The sequence below is a fragment of the Nerophis ophidion genome, linkage group LG11 (assembly GCF_033978795.1).
Source record: "Nerophis ophidion isolate RoL-2023_Sa linkage group LG11, RoL_Noph_v1.0, whole genome shotgun sequence".
NCBI classification, from domain to species: Eukaryota; Metazoa; Chordata; class Actinopteri; order Syngnathiformes; family Syngnathidae; genus Nerophis; species Nerophis ophidion.
In genome coordinates this window covers 28,227,307-28,250,188 of record NC_084621.1, presented here as the reverse complement: position 1 = coordinate 28,250,188, position 22,882 = coordinate 28,227,307, and the positions used below count along the sequence as shown (strand labels likewise).

The 22,882-nt window shown below is 37.8% G+C and overlaps 2 protein-coding genes across 2 annotated transcripts in view; one reads left to right on the top strand and one right to left on the bottom strand.

The window, feature by feature from the left end:
* vwde (von Willebrand factor D and EGF domains) overlaps positions 1-2,067 on the top strand; it is a 77,707-nt gene extending 75,640 nt beyond the window's left edge. The window contains exon 31 of the mRNA XM_061915500.1: positions 1,669-2,067. Within this exon, the coding sequence (XP_061771484.1) occupies positions 1,669-1,683 (15 nt within the window). The 3' untranslated portion in view covers positions 1,684-2,067. The remainder of the gene's footprint in view (positions 1-1,668) is intronic.
* On the bottom strand, positions 1,950-19,246 carry seraf (Schwann cell-specific EGF-like repeat autocrine factor). The gene is made up of 5 exons (XM_061915505.1): positions 18,892-19,246; positions 12,671-12,766; positions 9,519-9,623; positions 5,939-6,034; positions 1,950-2,216 (listed from the first exon to the last, which is right to left on the bottom strand). Exons 1-5 carry the CDS (start codon positions 19,106-19,108, stop codon positions 2,104-2,106), a joined length of 627 nt encoding a protein of 208 aa, XP_061771489.1. The 5' UTR covers positions 19,109-19,246; the 3' UTR covers positions 1,950-2,103.
* Between the last annotated feature and the right edge of the window lie 3,636 nt (positions 19,247-22,882).

The window sequence follows — 22,882 nt, the reverse complement described above, 5'->3', positions numbered from 1 at the left end:
TACTGTGAGGATGTTCTCCCGAAATGTGTTTGTCGTTCTTATTTGGTCTGGCTTCACAGCGTGGCGCATATTACTAAGAGTGTTAAAATTGTTTATATCACAACCATTAGTGTACTCTGTGTCACCCAGTATGCCTTGCAGTCGTGTGCGTGTTGCCGCGGAAGCCACACAAAACATGATGCTGGACTGACAAGCAGATCGTACATGTAGTAGGCGACAAAGCCAATGGCTTCATAACACGGCCAAATACTTATCTGGGTGACTGCCGGCAGTCATTCAGGAGAATAATAGCTTCTCTTATTGTCTTCTTCGCTTAATGACACGGGTCTTTAATGGCTCTTTGAAAGGCAAATGATACCGATCTCAGAACCATGCATATCAAATATTTCCGGATGGTTCAACCGCCACCCGCCTGAATCTATTTAAAATCTATTTTTTCGTCATGTCAACCGCCCGACCCGCTGTTTATCCGCGGAGTCCGCGGATGAGACCGCAAACCGCGCATCTCTAATTATATATATATATATATATATATATATATATATATATTCTTTTTTTTACATCAAATTATGCTGACTATTTCATTGAATAAAAATTTGTGAGAAAAATGTGTTTAACAGGCATGTGATTTTTCCGTGTAAAGTCGGAATTCCGTTTTTTTTTTATCGGGGGGGGGGGGGGGGGGAATTTATCTTCGTTTTTTTTTTTACGACCCTAAGTCAAGATTCGTTTACTTGCCGATTCGTCTTTTGTAATCAAGACTCAAGACATAGCTTATATTACGCCGTAGTTGATTGGTCGATATGTTCCTTGTGACCAATCAGGACATCTGTTATGAATGTTGACGTTATTACCGCCATTTTCCAAATGTAAACAATGTCGGTTCTCGAGAGAAAGGACGCTTCACGAGTAAAAGAAATTGATAAACATGTCAAAATTAAGTTTCGATGGGACTGGATGGAAAGGGAAATCACTGATACTGTTGGGAAGAAGAAAGTTACGACTTTGTTCGGCGATTTTATTCGGAAAATCGATCGTCCCGGAAAAGTTTTGTGCACGTGGTGTCATAATATTGACTGTGGATCACGAGGTTTCAAGGCTTTGGAAGTACATGCAAAACGCCAAAAACATATGAAACAACTTGAAGCAAGGAAAACTAACTTTTCACTAGCTGGTACTTTTGGATGTCAACTGAAAGTGAGCAAACCTTACGGACTTCATCCTTTGTTTACATCGACAACTGCCGTCGACATCAAGAGGAAAGATCCACCCAAACAACCCACTTCAGTTGCAGACAGGGTAGTTAATAATGATGGATGGATGGATAAATTTGTTAACATAATTTGGTGTAAAAGTAAAGTCAGTGCAAAAAAGCTTTTGTAATAAAAGACACACTATTACCTTCATACAATTTAAAAAAAAACATGAATATTCACTGGACAAGGCAAGATAATGTGTAAAGACAAAATACAAGTTTCTATAAAACTAAAGACTTGATGGAGGTGGCGACTTGTCCAGAGTGTACGCTGGCTTCCGCCCGATTGTAGCTGAGATAGGCTCCAGCACCCCCGAAGGGAATAAGCGGTAGAAATGGATGGATGGATGGATGGATGGAACATGATTGCTTTTATGTGTACGGATAATAATAATATGTTTGCCACTTTGCAGGGATCAAGGGCGTGACAGAAAATGAAGAAGCGAAGATGTGTAAGTGTGATCATGTAAATATTTGGTACGAATGTCTCCACCAGGAGGAGACTTGATGTATTGCCCTTTTCTTTTTGTGGTCACTACCTCAATGTAACACAACAATAGTAAACACATTAAGTTTGTTGCCATTTTTAGCCTTAAAAATAGTATTTTTCTTCTTACTACACACATTCTATTCTTCAGACTTGTTTGTGCGTTTAAAAGTGAGACTTTTCCAAGCAAAAACTAAATAAACTGGACTATTTCTATGATTTTATTTTGGTATGGTGGGATATTTCACATTGTTCTGTGACACACGTTACCTACACAGAAACATGACAATGATTACAAGTCAATAAATGGACTAATCTACATTGACCTCCTGTGCCGGGGACCCTCAGTAACCCTTGACCCTTAGTGGCGTCTCTTCCTCTCCTCGCAGCGAAGGCCCAAGTAGGGGGGGCGGCAGCGGCACTTGTCAGGTGAGATACACTTCCCTCCGTTCATGCACGGCACCGTGCACTCAGCTGCCAGCAACAACAACACACAACGTTGTTTATTAGCTTAAAAAGGACGCTCGTAAATATTTTTGTTTTGGGTCACATCTGGAAAAACACTCACTGGACGTTTCATTAGGTACACAGGGTTTCTGCATCTACCAGCAAATCTATTTTAATGCAACTTAAAACAACTGCAGACCAAATTATACACACAGACAAAAGCAAACAATTGTCCGTTTAGACAAAATGTAAGCATTTCACAATATTTAATGTTACATAGTTTAAATTAAGCACAACTGTAATAACTAATAGTGCAAGTAAACATTACAAACGCAATTAACATTTTAATTAACTATAACTTAATCATCTCGAATAGGAAAACTTAAAAATAAAATTGACTTTTTGTTAGTAAAAACTGCACATTAATAAATATTTAAAGGGAAACATTATCACCAGACCTATGTAAGCGTCAATATATACCTTGATGGTGCAGAAAAAAGACCAAATATTTTTTTAACTGATTTCCGAACTATAAATGGGTGAATTTTGGCGAATTAAACTTCTTTCTGTTTATCGCTCTTTTTGCGATGCCGTCAGAACGTGACGTCTCCGAGGTAATACAGCCGCCATTTTTATTTTCAACAAATTGCAAACATTGGGTCTCGGCTCTGTTATTTTCCGTTTTTTCGACTATTTTTTGGAACTTTGGAGACATCATGCCTCGTCGGTGTGTTGTCGGAGGGTGTAACAACACTAACAGGGAGGGATTCAAGTTGCACCACTGGCCCGAAGATGCGAAAGTGTCTGCCGCCAGACCCCCATTGAATGTGCCAGAGTGTCTCCACATTTTACCGGCGATGCTAAGACAGACATGACACAGAGATGTATGGATAACATGCAGATGCCTTTGCAACGATAAATTCAACAAAATCACAAAGGTGAGTTATGTTGATGTTGACTTATGTGCTAATCAGACATATTTGGTTGCGGCGTGACTGCCAGCTAATCGATGCTAACATGCTACACTAATCGACGCTAACATGCTATTTACCGGCTGTGCTAAAGCAGACATGGCACAGAGATGTATGGATAACCTGCAGATGCATTTGCAACTGTAAAGTCAACGAATTCACAAAGGTGAGTTTTGTTGATGTTGACTGCCAGCTAATCGATGTTAACATGCTACGCTAATTGATGCTAACATGCTATTTACCGGCGGTGCTAAAGCAGACATGGCACAGAGATGTATGGATAACCTGCAGATGCATTTGCAACTGTAAAGTCAACGAATTCACAAAGGTGAGTTTTGTTGATGTTGACTGCCAGCTAATCGATGTTAACATGCTACGCTAATCGATGCTAACATGCTATTTACCGGCGGTGCTAAAGCAGACATGGCACAGAGATGTATGGATAACCTGCAGATGCATTTGCAACTGTAAAGACAACGAATTCACAAAGGTGAGTTTTGTTGATGTTGACTGCCAGCTAATCGATGTTAACATGCTACGCTAATCGATGCTAACATGCTATTTACCGGCGGTGCTGAAGCAGACATGGCACAGAGATGTATGGATAACCTGCAGATGCATTTGCAACTATATTACGTTTACTTCCACCCACATTTAATGCGAAAAAAATACTTACCAATCGAAGGATTTAAGTTGCTCCAGTGTCAAGAGAGACAAAAGTCCTGATCGTTTGGTCCGCACATTTTACCGGCGATGCTAACGCAGCTATTCGGCCATGCTATGGCTATGAATAGCGTCAATAGCTAGTCGCTCAATAGCTTCAGTTTCTTCTTCAATACTTTCATACTCCAACCATTCGTTTCAATACATGCGTAATCTGTTGAATCGCTTAAGCCGCTGAAATCCGAGTCTGAATCGGAGCTAATGTCGCTATATCTTGCTGTGGTATTCGCCGTTGTTTGTTTACATTGGCAGCACTGTATGACATCACAGGGAAATGGATAGTCGCATCGCAAATAGCGAAAATCAAGCACTTTAAAGCTTTTTTTTAGGGATATTCGGGGACCGGTAAAATTTTGAAAAAAACTTCAAAAAATACAACAAGCCACTGGGAACTGTTTTTTTATTGTTTTTAACCTTTTTGAAATTGTGATAATGTTCCCCTTTAACATCTTGAAATGCAGTTTTTTTCCCCCAGCTGGGAAAAACTGGGTCGGGTGGTTTGTTCTGTTGTCTTTTTGTTGCCAACTGTAATTGTATGAAGTTTTTGTGGTCGCTGGCATTTTCACGATTGAATTGTGAATTTCTTATAAATGTTTTTATTATCACTAATTGTGGAAATATTCAACCATTGATGCTTGTTCGCTCCAAAAACAAGCACAAAACATCTCATTCATTATAAGTTGATCATTTACAACTAAACTAGTACCGTATTTTTCGGACTATAAGTCGCAGTTTTTTTCATAGTTTGGCCAGGAGTGCGACTTATACTAAGGAATGACTTATGTGTGAAATTATTAACACATTCCCGTAAAATATCAAATAATATTATTTAGCTCTTTCACGTAAGAGACTAAACGTATAAGATTTAATGGGATTTAGCGATTAGGAGTGACAGATTTTTTAGTAAACGTATAGCATGTTCTATATGTTAGTTATTTGAATGACTCTTACCATAGTATGTTATGTTAACATACCAGGCACCTTCTCAGTTGGTTATTTATGCGTCATATAACGTACATTTATTCAGCCTGTTGTTCACTATTCTTTATTTATTTTAAATTGCCTTTCAAATGTCTATTCTTGGTGTTGGGTTTTATCAAATAAATTTCCCCCAAAAATACGACTTATACTCCAGTGCGACTTATATATGTTTTTTTCCTTCTTTATTATGCATTTTCGGCAGGTGCGACTTATAACGGAGCGACTTATACTCCGAAAAATAGGGTACCTTAGGATGCAAGTTTGTATTTATGACTCCTTCTGGTTGCATAGAGAAGGCCTAAAAACATATTTTTAAAATTGTAATTAAATAATAATACAATACAAAAAGACGTTTGAAAATTATGTACTAATTTAGAATCGGGATGAGTAAGAATTGCGATCGGGATGTGAATACATTTTTTGTGCACCCCTATTTAGTGTCCACTTAAGTCCGTGTGGTATAAAACAAGTAAAACATCATTGCATTATTTTTATTGAAATCCAATGCTTTTTGAGGTCAAAAAACATTGATAACAAATTAATACAATCCTAAGTTGATTATATTTTATATTTAAAAAAAGCCTCAAAGCCGTTTTGCTGCAACTTCCTGAAATCCATGCATTTTAGGCCTTAATCACTCAAAAAAACCCTGCAAATTCCTGAAGGGACTGACCATTACGCTCTATACAATTATTTATTAATTCAGATTGACATTATTTCTTATGGAAGAAGACTTTTTGGACTTTTTGGAACAAATTGGAAGGAAAACCAAAGTACCATTGGGTCTCCAAGCATTGAGGATTAGACGTGACACTGAAGGAACGCTCCATGATCTCAGATTGCAAGCTAAAGGTCCTGGCAGCCTGCGGCAAAGGTTAGGCCACGTACAAGTCACTTCAGAGTGAAGTGGGCGCGGGGCCACAGGAAACGGAAGCACGGCCGTAGCGTTAGCTTGACTTTCAGACCAGCTGTTCTATCGACAATATTGTTCATTAGCGGCGATTCGGTATGTGAGGCGTTTTTAGAGTTTTAAAAATAGACAAGAGTGCGCTTCTGACAACGTTTTGAACTCACCAACGTGGCAGGCGCCGCCCAGCCAACCTTCAGGACAGCTGCAGATTCCAGGAGCCACACAGAGACCCCCGTTCCTGCAGCCTTGGGGACAAATGGCTGCAGTGGGACAAAGCACACCGGAGCATTAGAAACATTAACAAGTGTATTATTAGTTATTTTTATTCCTCTCTATGAAGACAAAAAAAAAGCAATTAGTTTGGCTGTAGGGATGTAACAATATGAAAATTTCATATCATGTTTATTTGGACCGAAATTACAGTTATTTGTTCTAAGAGTGCATGGCCTGTGGCTTCAATGTGCACCAGCGTGTTTATGCAAGTTTAGATTCATGTTAGCATTTAAGCTAAGTAGCGATTAGCGCGCTAGCCATAGATCAGGGGTCGGCAACCCGCGGTTCCGGAGCCACATGCGGTTCTTTGCCCACTCTGATGTGGCTCAGCTGCATACCCCCGATTATTTGGGGGGGTTTCCGGATTTATGTGCCTCTCCAGGACATCACTCGGGCCTAACATTCTCCGATTTTCACTCGGACTACAACATTAAGGGCGTGCCGTGATTGCTTTACATTTAACGTCCTCTATAACATGTCATTGTGCCCGCCTTTACACAATGCTATCTGCGTGCCAGCTGACGCATGCATTTCTCTGCTTCTATCGTTACACGTACGAGATTGCGAGGCTTACTTGCTCAACATCCATACAGGTTACACTGAAGGTTGTGATATAAACAACTCTAACACTCCTACTGATATGCACCACACTGTGAACCCACACCAAACAAGAATGACAAACACATTTTGGGAGAACATCCTCACAGTAACACAACATAAATGCAACACAACAAATACCCAGAATCCTTTGCATCCATGACTATTCCTGACTATATTATACACCCACGCGCCCCAACCCTGCCCACCTCAACCGACGCACGGGGGGGTGTATAATATAGTCAGGAATAGTCATGAATGCAAAGGATTCTGGGTATTTGTTGTGTTGCGTTTATGTTGTTACTGTGAGGATGTTCTCCTGAAATGTGTTTGTCATACTTGTATGGTATGGGTTCACAGTGTGGCGCATACTAGTAAGAGTGTTAAAATTGTCTATATCACAACCTTCAGTGTAACCTGTATGGCTGTCGAACAACTATGCCTTGCAGTCGTGAACTTCCATCGGCGGAAGCCACATACAACATGTTACTGGGCTGGCAAACTGTACATGTTGTAGAAGGCGTCAAAGGCAGTGGCTTCAAAGCACGCCCTTGTTATTGTTATCTGAGTGACCATCAGCAGATTTTCGCGAGAATGGTTGCTTTGAGAATTCGGGAACCTCCCGGAAAATTTGGGAGGGTTGACAAGTGTAATGCTGTCAAGCAGAATTCATGTAAAAGTCGCGGGCCAGGTGTCTGAGACCCCTGGTTTACACATAGCACAAAGCAAAAAAAAACTCCTTATGCTGTGTTATTTCATTATAAATTTCAAAAGAGTTTTGTGGCTCCCATCGTCTTCTTTATTTTGTGAAACGGGTCAAAATGGCTCTTTGAGTGGTAAAGGTTTCCGACCCCTGCCATAGATATAACTCGATACATCACGACCCTTTGAGCTGCATGTCGAAACTTGTAGAGACACAGTGCCAAGGTATTCCATTGGTGGTGACGGCACAGAGATGCATCTGTAAATTTTTAGCCACCCCCACGACTCGATTAGATTCTTGGGGGTAACAATTCCATTTAGAATCAATTCTCGATTTCAAATCAATAATTTTTGTTATAACATTGGGTACCAGTTCTATGACTAACTACATTCCTCCATAAAATAGATCAACAGTTGTGATACATTTCAAAATTAGTTCAGAGGAAACTGGTTTTGTTTGGTAAAATTCTACCCAAACATTTATTAAAGTCAAATACAAATAAGGCAACAAGAGAAGTATCTAACACTTCTCTTTTCTAAAGAAAATCTGTACAGCAGATATGATCATCACATCAACAATATGATGTGTTGTGAGTGGCTGGAGAGGACCGACACTTTCAAAAAATCCATCCATCCTTTTGCTACCGCTTATTCCCTTTTATATATTTTATTTCATTTTAATCAATTAAGAATAGTTACAAATAAGAATTGCGATTAATTCGAAAATCGATTCTTTTTTGACAGCACTACTGCATACGGTTGTAAAATACACTGTGCGGTTGAAACATAGACATCAATAGTACCGTATTTTCTGGACTTTAAGGCGCACTTAAAATCCTTCTCTTTTTCCCAAAACCGGCCAGTGCGCCTTTTAACCCAGTGCGCCTAATGTACGGAATAATTCTGGTTTTGCTGACCGACCTTGAAGAAATGTTATTTTGTACATGGTGTAATGATAAGTGTGACCAGTAGATGGCAGTCACACATAAGAGATAAGTGTAGACTGCATTATGATGGCAATATGACTCAAGTAAACAACACCAACATTTTAGATGTTCCATTGTAAGTGTAGAACATTACACACGGCGCTCAAAGATTTATCGAAACGTTTTAGTACGACTTTGGGAAACTATGAAGCCGCACCCCTTGATGTACTTCAACATATGAGTATTATTATGGTGTGTGAAAAAGTAAGACATATCTGGCGTTTTGTTTTGCAATATTATGCAAAACAAACTTTTCCTACCTTCTGGTACCTGCTGATGTGTATTTGGGATCTGCATAAATCCTGAAAAATTGCGTGTGTCTCGCCTTTGTAGTCCGTGGCGACACCGTCGTCAATAAGCTTCTTCTGTTTCTCTATCTTCTTGTAAGGGACATTCATCCTCTGCTGTTGCCATTTCTAATATAATGTAGTTTAAAGTTCTTACTTATATCTGTCAGTAAACTCGCCATGAAAGCGCTAAAACATACCGGTGTAGTGACTTCACATTATCCACCCAAGGATCTTTAGTTATTAGAGTTCCTGTCTAATGTTTTTTTACATTTCCGGTGTTGTTGTTTCTGGATGAGGAGATGCTGCTGCATTATTCATTTAAGTAAAGTCTGACTCTCAATAAAACAGTGAACTTCATCTTTTGACACTTCTTCCACTCCCGTCCTTGCATGCTACACCGCTACAACAAAGATGACGGGGCGAAGAGGCTGCCGAGGGTGAGCCACGTAAATAAGACCGCCCACAAAACTGTGCATTTGGAAGCGATTGTCAGAAAGCAAATTTAAGATGATCTGTAAAACATCACCTATGCAACATTTTGACCAAAGATGTTATGTGGCCCACAAGGAAGGGTTTTTAATTTAGAAACATGAATTATAATATGCCTCCTTTAATGCGCCCTATAATCCGGTGCGCCTTATATATGAAAAAAGACAAAAATAATGCATTCATCGGCAGGGCACCTTATAATCCGGTGCGCTCCATGGTCCGGAAAATACGGTAACCCGTCATAGTTTTGGATTTTTTTTTTTTTTATTACAAAAAAATATAATATGTATTAGTAGCACATGTACTTTTTACATTGACAAAGTAAACCGCATGGAAATCAGTTGGGAAATGAGCAATTTATGATTTCTTTATAACGAAAGTATTGGCCTCCCCCCACTTAAACAAACCCTCTTGGCATTTGGAGCCCGTCCAGCTGAAAGGACAGATGCACTTGGCCACTCCGTTGACGGCGTTGCATTCGCCTCCGTTCCAACATCCGCCGTCGCACGTCACTGAACGAAAATATAGGAAAAAAGAACAGTTCTCATCAACCAGCAAAGATATGACATTTTTAGAATACTACATAATAATTCAAACGGTGGTACCCCGGGTTTTTATAGGAGATCAATTTTGAGGAAAATTCCTAAAAAAAACTTATCGGTTTGCCCGCAGAATAATCCGCCGTGGGGCCAAGGTTAGTTGCGAGTGCCAGCACTTTGATAAAGAAAGTGAGAAACACTATTGAAGTCAAGAAAGATCTAGTACAAAAAGGTACCTCCCTGCTCCAGACAGTCAACAAGAGTCTTTAATAAAAGGAAAAGTGATGTTAAATGTTGATTTATACATCTAATCTATACTTTATATATATTTCACGTTGATTTCTGCACGTGACACTAACATTCTCTATAAAGATTTTTGTTCATTTTTCTTTTCTTTCCTGAATGTGTTAGTCATCCCACGTCAAATATTGCATCCTCACTACATCACATATTTTATATATATATATATATATATATATATATATATGTATACATATATATACATATATACAAATATATATATATTTATATGTGCGTATATATACATATGTATACATTATTATGTACATATATACATATATATGTATATATACACATATGTATATATGTGTATACATACATACATATATATGTACATATATATACATATAAATGTATACATGTACATATATATACGTATATATATACATATATATGTATACATCATATATATGTATACATTATAAATATGTGTATATATACATTTATATGTATATATACATATATATGTATATATACATATATATGTACATATATACATTTATATGTATATATGTACATATATATGTATGTATATATACTGTATGTATGTATATATATGTATATATGCGTATATATGTACAAATACATATACATGTATATGTATGTATACCTATATTTAATATGTATATATACATACATATATATGGATATGTATATATATACACATGTATATATACACACATATACATATCTACGTATATATATATATATATATATATATATATATATATATATGTGTATATATGCGTATATGTAAATATATATACATGTATATGTATACGTATATATAATGTGTATATATACATACATATACTGTATATATATGTATATATATATATACACACACACACACATGTGTATATATATACATATACATGTGTGTATATATATATATATATATATATATACACACATGTATATATACATATACATATATACACACACGTGTATATATATATATATACATGTATATATACACACACACATATATATATATATATATATATATATATATATATATATATATATATATACACACATGTATATATATATATATATATATATATATATATATATATATATATATATACACACACACATTTTATTCTTATTGTTTTTCAGCCTAGTCTACACATTTCTAGCTTAAAGTGTTAAGGTAAGTCTTATATATATATATATATATATATATATATATATATATATATAAGGTAAGTCTTATATATATGTCTTATGTTCTATTTTGTGGAAAATTATAAAGATAACTTGGGTTTCCGGGCTAAGGGTGAACAATACTAACAGCACAGTGGCTAATCTTAGCGCTAGCTACACCGCGACCATCAAGTTGACCAACTTTTTTATACACTTTATCCTCAACTCCACACCGGTGAAACTTTGGCATGAGCGTGGTGGAATGACAAGGCCCCCCAATTTTACCTTGGAGGACTGAACCAGGATGTGATTAAGTATTTCCACGTAGTGACCGTGTTGTAGTGGCCGGGTGATTGCCATAGCTTGGACGCTTGGAGGGTCTTGGTGTACTGTAATCTACAGTAAAACATACCCCAAGCTACTAAACGCGTGTAAAGGTGACTGTGTGTTAGGTCTGGGCGATTAAACAATATCAACACACATCGCGATTAACACATAATCAACATCAATAAAAATTGCATTCGATTTATGCATTGTTTTCTTCATCAAAAGAATCAGGTAGTAGCGAAGCAATGTTTGTTGCATAAATAAAGGCACTATCAAGTTTGGTTGCGCCGTCTTGTCTCGTGGTGCAGAGAGCGAAGAAATTGTCGATAAAACAGAAAAAGTCACCTCGGCAGTATGACAGTTTTTTGGTGGAATTTTTTTTAAGTTAAACCAAGGCGCTCGTCATCAGTAGTACTGTAATAATACCACACCGCCTTACCCTTTAGAGCACAGCCGGCAGTAAACCTGCGCAAAATAGTTCTCCTCTGGTTTCTCTGTTTACATTATTAACTTTGCGCAATTGTGTTACACTTTACTAGCATTTCTTACATAATCATTATTTTACATTTTCATAAAATGTTTAATCTTAATGTGATTTTAGATTTTTGTTTACATCGATTGTTTTCCATGTTTGTCTTGAACTTCTCTTTCCTTTCTGCCCCGATAGCTAACAGGATTATAATAAGAGGAAGTTTACATTTCAAATAAAAATATTTACAGTAGATATATTTTTCTCCCGGTCCTTATTTTCCAGAGGACATAAAAAATATCGACAATTATACATATCGACCGATACAAATCACTTACATCGTGATACAGTTTTCAACCGTATTGCTCAGCCCTAATATGAGTGTTATTTAATGTTTAGATGGCTCTAACTATGTTCTAAAATATATCTAGAAGGTCATAAACATTTGTTATGCTCATTATATATTAATAATGATCATATTTTGTGAAAATGTGTCAATCACAGTAATGCCTGGAACCAAATAGCTGCAATAAACGGGGACGACTGGAAATTTATTTACAGTACTTCTTATGGGAAAAATTGCTTCTGACCTACTGGATTGTATTACTTTTGAAAGCCGAGGTACAGCTGTATTTAGCAGACGGATATATATATGTATATGTATATATATATACACTCACATATATATTCTTAGAGATTGTTTGCACAGTAGTCTGGCGTGCCTACTGTACATTTTCTTACAGTATTCTTCTTCACTAAGATCTACTTTGTTTACCTTTGTGACAGTACCTCCCTCCGAACCCTGGAGGACAGCGGCATTTTCCAGGACGAAGACACACGCCTCCGTTCTTACATTTGGGGTAGCAGTTGGCTGCGCACACACACACACACACACACACACACACACACACACACACACACACACACACACACACACACACACACACACACAAGAACACGTGTTTTAGACATCACAATTTAAGGCAGGGTGTCAACCTTGTTTTCCTTGAGGGCCAGATGGCAGTTATTACTGCCCTCAGAGGGCCACATTTAACAGTGAATAATATATAAGCATAAATAATTACTAATTATATTGTTTACTTACACTGTTAAAAAATATCAGTAAATTTTACATTTTATAAATTAAATGTTAATACAATACCACTGTTTGTACTGTAAAATCCATGGTGTATTACTGTAAATGGAAAAACGATACCACAGTTCGTGTTATTTATGGTAGAATTTTTGCAACTAAGCTACCAGTTATTTTTTTTTACTGTAAAAAAAACTAAACATTTTTACATTGCACAATTGGATGGATACTTGCTTAAGAATCCTGAGCCCAGGCGATAATTAAGTACTTATTTTGATTTAAACAGGAAAAATCTAATTTCAAATATATAAAAATGCTTGCAATACATGTATGTGTTCCTGTCAAAATGGAAAAATTAATACATTTAGGAAGAAAAGATACGCATTCATTCCAGGTTTTTGTGGGCCGTATAAAATGAAGCATGAAATGTAGGACATTTTTTGGTGTAAATTTTGTATTTTTTTTTTTTTTTAGGTTTTTTGGGGCGAGGGGAAAAAATAGGTCTGTTTTCTCAGTACCTGTATTATGATTTCCCTATCAAATTAATAAAAAAATATTATTAAAAAAAGAAAGAAAAGTCGCATATTAATTCCAGGTTTTCGCGGGCCTTGAGTTATACACCTGTACTTTAAGGTCTTTCAGACTAGAGTGCCAAAAATCTTCTTGAAGGACACTTTTTACTGCAAAACAACAGTGACTAACTTTATTTAAAATATCCTTAATTTTAATATGCAACTACTTACTATTTTATCACACTTTTCATTTCCAAAACTGTTTGAAATTGTGCATTTTGTTTTGTGTTGAATGGTTTCAAATGATGAATTAAATAATGATGACCTTAAATCAGGTCTTTCAAACTTAATTTATATCACATGGAAAAAAATCTACTCCCAAGTGGGCCGGACTGGTAAAACCACGGCATGATAACTTAAAAATAAAGACAACTTCAGATTGTTTTCTTTGTTTAAAAATACAACAAGCACATTCTGAAAATGTACAAATCATAATGTTGTGGGGGTTTTTTTTTACACTTATATGTTGCAGTTGATAGTATTCCACCTTCATTTGTCGTTATTTATACTTTCTAAATAAATTATGTGATAATGTTCGTCAGTCAATGATTTTCCTGGGAGACTCCCGAATTTCAGTGCTCCTCCCGAAAATCTCCCGGGGCAACCATTCTCCTGAATTTCTCCCGATTTCCACCCGGACAACAATATTGGGGGCGTGCCTTAAAGTCACTTCCTTTAGCATCCTCTACAACCTGTCTATAGGTCCGTTTTTCCTCCATACAAACAGCGCGTCGGCCCAGTCACATAATATATGCTGCTATTACAGACACTCAAAAATGAATGCTGAGGGTGGCCGTATAAACAACTTTAACTTTGACAAATATGCACCACACTGTGAACCCACACCAAACAAGAATGACAAACACATTTTGGGAGAACATCCGCACCGTAACACAACATAAACACAACAGAACAAATACCCAGAATCCCTTGCAGCACTAACTCTTCCAGGACGCTATAATATACACCCCCGCTACCACCAAACACCCCCCTCAACTCCCCGCCCCATCTCCCGAATTCGGAGGTCCTAAGCAGAGGTGGGTAGTAACGCGCTACATTTACTCCGTTACATTTACTTGAGTAACTTTTGGGATAAATTGTACTTCTACAAGTAGTTTTTATGCAACATACTTTTACTTGAGTATATTTATAGAGAAGAAACGCTACTTTTACTCCGTTCCATTTATCTACATTAAGCTCGCTACTCGCTACTTTTTTTTATCGATCTATTAATGTTTGTTTTGGTTAATGACAGAGCTTCAAAGTAGAATTTACGCATGCCTGCGTTTCACCAATCACATGTAGTCACTGGTGACGTTGGACCAATCAAACAGAGCCAGGCGATCACATGACCGTTGTACGTAAAACCCGACTTAAACATGTTGACAAACGTATTCGGGTGTTACCATTTAGTGGTCAATTGTACGGAATATGTATTGTACTGTGCAATCTAATAATAAAAGTTTCAATCAATCAATCAAAAGTGTAAAGGAAAAAAGACACTTTTTATTTCAACCGTACTTCCCGTCAAAAGCCTAAAGACTGATCGCACAGTTCCTGTCTTCACAATAAAAGCGCCGCTCCATCGCGCGTGCGTTAACAAAATAAGAGTCTCCGAAAGCCAGCGCAAACAAGCTAGCAAGCTACGGAGTTTGCCGCCAATGTATTTCTTGTAAAGTGTATAAAAATGAACATGGAAGCTGGACAAATAAGATGCCAAAAACCAACGACTTTCATGTGGTATTAGACAGAAAAGAGGAACTTTTTTTCTCCTCCATTTGAAAACGTGGACGTCTGATTCCAATCAATGCAAGTCATCAGAATCAGGTAATACACCAACTTATATTCTTGTCTTCATGAAAGATAGGAATCTATATGTTAAACATGCATGTATACTCAATAAAACACCTTCAACATGTGAACAAAAACGGCAAAATAAATAAATATAAATTATATACTGTATATATAAATGTATATATATATATATATATATATATATATATATATATATATATATATATATATATATATGATTTGTGTGTGTATGTATGATATGCGTGTGTATAAATGATATGTGTGTGTATGTATATGTATATATGAGGTAGATCACCTCGACTTGGTCATTTACTAAGTAATTTATAAACGTTGAAAAACTTATTGGGGTGTTACCATTTAGTGGTCAATTGTACGGAATATGTACTGTACTGTACAATCTACTAATACAAGTTTTAATCAATCAATCAATCAAATCAATGAATGCCTACTGAGGCTATGGTGCTGTTAAATTATTGTGGCTCAATGTGCCATTTTTTTTATTTTATTTTAATATACTATTATTTAATATATATTATTGTTTTAGTTGCTTAAGAGATATTCCTGGCTCTGAATTTGCTCATTGCTATTTTTATGTTTTTGTGCATTATTTGTTGCCGTAATCAGGTTACTCATCAGTTACTCAGTACTTGAGTAGTTTTTTCACAACATACTTTTTACTTTTACTCAAGTAAATATTTGGGTGACTACTCCTTACTTTTACTTGAGTAATAAATCTCTAAAGTAACAGTACTCTTACTTGAGTACAATTTCTGGCTACTCTACCCACCTCTGGTCCTAAGGTTGGCAAGTATGCTCATTGGTGTTAATTTTCAATCTATCGAGATAAAAGAAATAATATCAAAATCAAATTACAGTATGTTATTTATGTAGTTTGATCATTTCCCTCGACTGGTGCACTAACATCATGTAGTTTATTTTCATACATATGTAGCATCATCTACAAAGATACAAATAATTGCAATTGCGACATCTAGTGGACACATTTAGAACAGCAGTTTCTGTAAACATTTCGGCTTATTTTCATACTTGACAAAAACTCATCCCGTGGGGCGGATAAAACCTGTTCGCGGGCCGTACGTTTGAGAACCCTGCCTAAATTATCTTAGTTTTAAGATGAGCATCTCCATTATATTTGACATTTTAAAAAATACACGTTCATTTCTGTGTGGTTTTTCCAGTATTTGAATCAATCTAATGTTGCATATTGTGTTTAATAGTAGCTTTTGTGTGAATTTATTGTAATACAAACATCAGCAAGCTGTTTTGTGTACATGTGTTTGACAATGCACTGCCTAATACTTGATTTTATTACCAATATTTGCTCAGTATGGATCACAATAGTCCTATAGTGCAGTGGTTCTCAAATGGGGGTGCGCGCACCCCTGGGGGTACTTGAAGGTATGCCAAGGGGTACGTGAGATTTTTTTTAAATATTCTAAAAATAGCAACAATTAAAACATCATTTATAAATATATTCATTGAATAATACTTCAACAAAATATGAATGTAAGTTCATAAACTGTGAAAAGAAATGCAACAATGCAATATTCAGTGCAACCGCATTTTGCAAATTTAATGTCAAATCAAATCAAATCAAATCAATTGTTTATTGGATTCATCACTATACAGTGTACATCCACGACTAAACTACTGACTAAACTACTACCAAGTGTGGATTCAGGCCGGATGGCCTATTTCAAGTTCCAGATAACCCTACATTATTATATTTTATAAATAGTAAACCAAGCTGTTGTAGTAGTTTAGTCAGTAGTTCTGTCGTGGATGTACACTGTATAGTGATGAATCCAATAAACATTTGATTTGATTTGATTTTACATTAAATTTGCAAAATGCAGTTACGCATTTTGCAAATTGCGCGCCATTGGTATTGTGCTTACAACATTTACAGCTAGATTTTTTTGTGGACATGTTCCATAAATATTGATGTTAAAGATTTATTTTTTTGTGAAGAAATGTTTAGAATTAAAGGCCTACTGAAACCCACTACTACCCACCACGCCGTCTGATAGTTTATATATAAATGATGAAATATTAACATTGCAACACAAGCCAATACGGCCTTTTTAGTTTACTAAATTACAATTTTAAATTTGCCGGGAGTTTTGTCTTGAAAACGTTGCGTAATGATGACGTGTACGCAAGACGTCACGGGTTTTAAGGAAATATGAGCGCTGCACACACACACAGCTAAAAGTCGTCTGCTTTAACGGCATTATTACACAGTATTTTGGAGCTCTGTGTTGCTGAATCTTTTGCAATTTGTTCAATTAATATTGGAGAAGTCACAGTAGAAAGATAGAGTTGGGAAGCTTTAGCCTTTAGCCACACAAACACACGGTGATTCCTTGTTTAAAATTCCTGGAGGTGAAACTTTCCTATGGATCAGAGCGCGGTCAAGCCAACATGGATCCCTACCAAATGTCAACCAGCAGGTTTCGGTGAGAAAATTGTGGTTAAAAAGTCAGTTCTTACCGGAGAAAAGCTGAGCTTGTGCCGTCCATAGTTGACGTCGACTTCCCTGAGACACAGCGCGTCAAGACACCCGTGGAGACACCCTCCAGACTATCAGGTACTATTTAACTCACTAAAACACTAGCAACACAATAGAAAGATAAGGGATTTCCCAGAATTATCCTAGTAAATGTCTCTAAAAACATCGGAATCTGTCCCAATGCAATCGCGTTTTTTTTTTAAACTTATTTTTAAAAAAAAAATTTTTTCTAATCCGTCACTATCAATATCCTCAAACACAAATCTTTCATCCTCGCTCAAATTAATGGGGAAATTGGCGTTTTCTCGGTCCGAATAGCACTTTTTGTTGGTGGCTTCCTCTAAAAATAATGTGAATATGTGAGGAGCCCCCACACGTGTGACGTCATCGTCTGCGACTTCCGGTGGAGGCAGGGCTTTTCTCTTAACACCGAAAGTTGCAAACGTTATCGTGGATGTTCTGTACTAAATCCTTTCAGCAAAATTATGTCAAGATCGCAAAATGATCAAGTATGACATAGAATGGACCTACTATCCCCGTTTGAATAAGAAAATCTCATTTCATTAGGCCTTTAAGTTCATGAATCCAGATGGATCTCTATTACAATCCCCAAAGAGTGCACTTTAAGTTGATGATTACTTCTGTGTAGACATCTGTATTTTATAATTGAATCACTTGTTTATTTTTCAACAAGTTTTTTAGTTATTATTATTATTTTTTCCAAACAGTTCAAGAAAGACCACTACAAATGAGCAATATTTAGCACTGTTAAACAATTTAATAAATCAGAAACTGATGACATAGTGCTGTATTTTACTTATTTATCTCTTCTTATCAACCAAAAATGCTTTGCTCTGATTAGGGGGTACTTGAATTTAAAAACATGTTCACAGGGGATACATTTTTGAAAAAAGGTTGAGAACAACTGCTATAGTGCATGCACAGAACTACTAGGAATAAAGAGAATGCAGGAGTTTAGTCACCATACTGGCAGGAGTCTCCCTCGTATCCCGTGGCGCAGAGACAAGTGTTGTTGCGGATGCAGACTCCGGCGTGGGCGCACCGGGGCTCGCAGGTCGCCTTCGGGTCGAAGACGAAGCCCTGCGCGACTCCGCGTGGTGCGTCCGAGCGAGCCCAGCACAGCGACACCGAGGCGGCCAGGAGGAGAGCCGCCCAGCCCAGAGACGCCGTGAAAGCCATGACCGACACAGTCTTCGTACCACAAGCAGCCCTCCAGGAGGTGAGTGCGGGAAGGCGGGGGACGGTGTCGCCTGGCGGGGAGGGTCGATGATGGGGGTGGAGCCGGTGGAGGCAGGGGAACCGGAAAGAAGCGTGCTTCGACTCTATATTTTAAAATTGGCCACTTACAATGTGTCATTTACAAAAAGTATATATTCATACACAAACACATAACACTTACTACCTCATTTTAAAACATTGCTTTGTTTGCCAACAAACTTGAAAGATAGTGTGTAGCTAGCCTCTTAGCTCGTTTGCTAATGAGCTAGCCTCGGCAGTAATTCAAGGCAGGCGCATACTATATGCCTTGTGGCAATTCAAGGAAATACTGCAATCATCAACTTAAAGTGCCCTCTTTAGGGATTGTAATAGAGATCCATCTGGATTCATGAATTTAATTCTAAACATTTCTTCACAAAAAAATAAATCTTTAACATCAATATTTACGGAACATGTCCACAAAAAAATCTAGGTGTAAATGTTGTAAGCTCAATACCAATGGTGCGCATTTTGCAAATTTAAAGGCCTACTGAAACCCACTACTACCCACCACGCTGTCTGATAGTTTATATATCAATGATGAAATATTAACATTGCAATACATGCCAATACAACCTATCCCCACTAAATTGGCCCTAGTGTGTGAATGTGAGTGTGAATGTTGTCTGTCTATCTGTGTTGGCCCTGCGATGAGGTGGCGACTTGTCCAGGGTGTACCCCGCCTTCCGCCCGATTGTAGCTGAGATAGGCGCCAGCGCCCCCCGCGACCCCGAAAGGGAATAAGCGGTAGAAAATGGATGGATGGATACATGCCAATACAGCCATTTTAGTTTACTGAATTACAATTTAAAATTTCCCGGGAGTTTCGTCTTGAAAACGTTGTGTAATGATGACGTGTACGCAAGACGTCACAGGTTTTTAGGAAGTATGAGCGCTGCACACACACACAGCTAAAAGTTGTCTGCTTTAACGGCATAATTATACAGTACTTTGGAGATCTGTGTTGCTGAATCTTTTGCAATTTGTTCAATTAATATTGGAGAAGTCACAGTGGAAAGATGGAGTTGGGAAGCTTTAGCATTTAGTCACACAAACACACGGTGATTCCTTGTTTAAAATTCCTGGAGGTGAAATTTTCCTATGGATCAGAGCGTGGTCAAGCGAACATGAATCAAGACGGAATGTCAACCAGCAGGTTTCGGTGAAAAAATTGTGGTTAAAAAGTCAAAAGCTGAGCTTGTGCCGTCCATGGCTGCCGTCGACTTCCCTGAGACACTGCGCGTCAAGACACCCGTGGAGACACCCTTCCGACTATCAGGTACTATTTAACTCACTAAAACACTAGCAACACAAAAGAAAGATAAGGGATTTCCCAGAATTAACCTAGTAAATGTGTCTAAAAAGATCGGAATCCTTCCCAATGCAATCGCGCTTTTTTTTTTTTCTAGTCCGTCGCTATCAATATTCTCAAACACGAATCTTTCATCCTCGCTCAAATTAATGAGCTAGCCTCTTAGCTCATTAGCTACGTTGGCAAAGCTGTTTTTTTTAACCCTTATGTGGTGTTCGGGTCTGTGGGACCCATTTAAATTTTTAATTAAAAGAAAAGTGATACAATTAAAGGCCTACTGAAATGAGTCAGTTCTCTGTGTCAGTACGTTCGCGAGTCCTGTTAGCGAGAGTGTTGTCGTTCACTGAGTGATTCATGTCGTTAATCCGCGGTGAACGAATCGTTCGCTCTGTCCCTCCCCCCGCCCCATGATGAGGCTGCGTCGAGGGTTCAGTGAGTCACAGAATGCTCCAGTTTGAAAATTCAGATTTTTATTTTTTTTAATTACTGCATTAGATGTGATTATTTTAACATTTAAAAGCGAATCTGACAAGATAAAAACAATTTATTTTCAAATTTGCTACAAATATTATTGTCTTTTTTTTCCTTTTTCTTTTTTTTGTGTCCTCTCCATGAGGTGTCCATGCCATTTTTAAATGGATCTGAAAAAAAAAAAAAAAAAAAAAAGGTTTTTAAAGTGGTAAAAATTACATACAAATTTACAAATGGTATTATTATTTTTGCATTTTAACATTTGACTCGACGACAAAATTGAAATATATTATTAAATCAATCATCAATCAATCAATGTTTACTTATATAGCCCTAAATCACTAGTGTCTCAAAGGGCTGCACAAACCACTACGACATCCTCGGTAGGCCCACATAAGGGCAAGGAAAACTCACACCCAGTGGGACATCGGTGACAATAATGACCCAGTGGGACGTCGGTGACAATGATGACTATGAGAACCTTGGAGAGGAGGAAAGCAATGGATGTCGAGCGGGTCTAACATGATACTGTGAAAGTTCAATCCATAATGGATCCAACACAGTCGCGAGAGTCCAGTCCAAAGCGGATCCAACACAGCAGCGAGAGTCCCGTTCATAGCGGAGCCAGCAGGAAACCATCCCAAGCGGAGGCGGATCAGCAGCGCAGAGATGTCCCCAGCCGATACACAGGCAAGCAGTACATGGCCACCGGATCGGACCGGACCCCCTCCACAAGGGAGAGTGGGACATAGAAGAAAAAGAAAAGAAACGGCAGATCAACTGGTCTAAAAAGGGAGTCTATTTAAAGGCTAGAGTATACAAATGAGTTTTAAGGTGAGACTTAAATGCTTCTACTGAGGTGGCATCTCGAACTGTTACCGGGAGGGCATTCCAGAGTACTGGAGCCCGAACGGAAAACGCTCTATAGCCCGCAGACTTTTTTTGGGCTTTGGGAATCACTAATAAGCTGGAGTCCTTTGAACGCAGATTTCTTGCCGGGACATATGGTACAATACAGTCGGCAAGATAGGATGGAGCTAGACCGTGCAGTATTTTATACGTAAGTAGTAAAACCTTAAAGTCACATCTTAAGTGCACAGGAAGCCAGTGCAGGTGAGCCAGTACAGGCGTAATGTGATCAAACTTTCTTGTTCTTGTCAAAAGTCTAGCAGCCGCATTTTGTACCAACTGTAATCTTTTAATGCTAGACATGGGGAGACCCGAAAATAATACGTTACAGTAATCGAGACGAGACGTAACAAACGCATGGATAATGATCTCAGCGTCTTTAGTGGACAGAATGGAGTGCATTTTAGCGATATTGCGGTGATGAAAGAAGGCCGTTTTAGTAACGCTTTTAATGTGTGACTCAAAGGAGAGAGTTGGGTCGAAGATAATACCCAGATTCTTTACCGTGTCGCCTTGTTTAATTGTTTGGTTGTCAAATGTTAGAGTTGTATTATTAAATAGAGTTCGGTGTCTAGCAGGACCGATAATCAGCATTTCCGTTTTTTTGGCGTTGAGTTGCAAAAAGTTAGCGGACATCCATTGTTTAATTTCATTAAGACACGCCTCCAGCTGACTACAATCCGGCGTGTTGGTCAGCTTCAGGGGCATGTAGAGTTGGGTGTCATCAGCATAACAGTGAAAGCTAACACCGTATTTGCGTATGATGTCACCTAGCGGCAGCATGTAGATGCTGAAGAGTGCAGGGCCAAGGACCGAACCCTGGGGAACTCCACACGTTACCTTAACGTAGTCCGAGGTCACATTGTTATGGGAGACACACTGCATCCTATCAGTAAGATAAGAGTTAAACCAAGACAGGGCTAAGTCTGACATACCAATTCGTGTTTTGATACGTTCTAATAAAATATTATGATCGACGGTATCGAAAGCAGCGCTAAGATCGA

Coding starts and splice junctions, on each gene's coding strand:
- seraf (XM_061915505.1), bottom strand. CDS start 19,108: ATGGCTTTCACGGCGTCTCTGGGCTGGGCGGCTCTCCTCCTGGCCGCC. Junction 12,767..18,891: donor GGGAGACTCCTGCCAGTATG/GTGACTAAACTC, acceptor GTGTGTGCGCAG/CCAACTGCTACCCCAAATGT. Junction 2,217..5,938: donor GGGCGGCGCCTGCCACGTTG/GTGAGTTCAAAA, acceptor TGTTGCTGGCAG/CTGAGTGCACGGTGCCGTGC.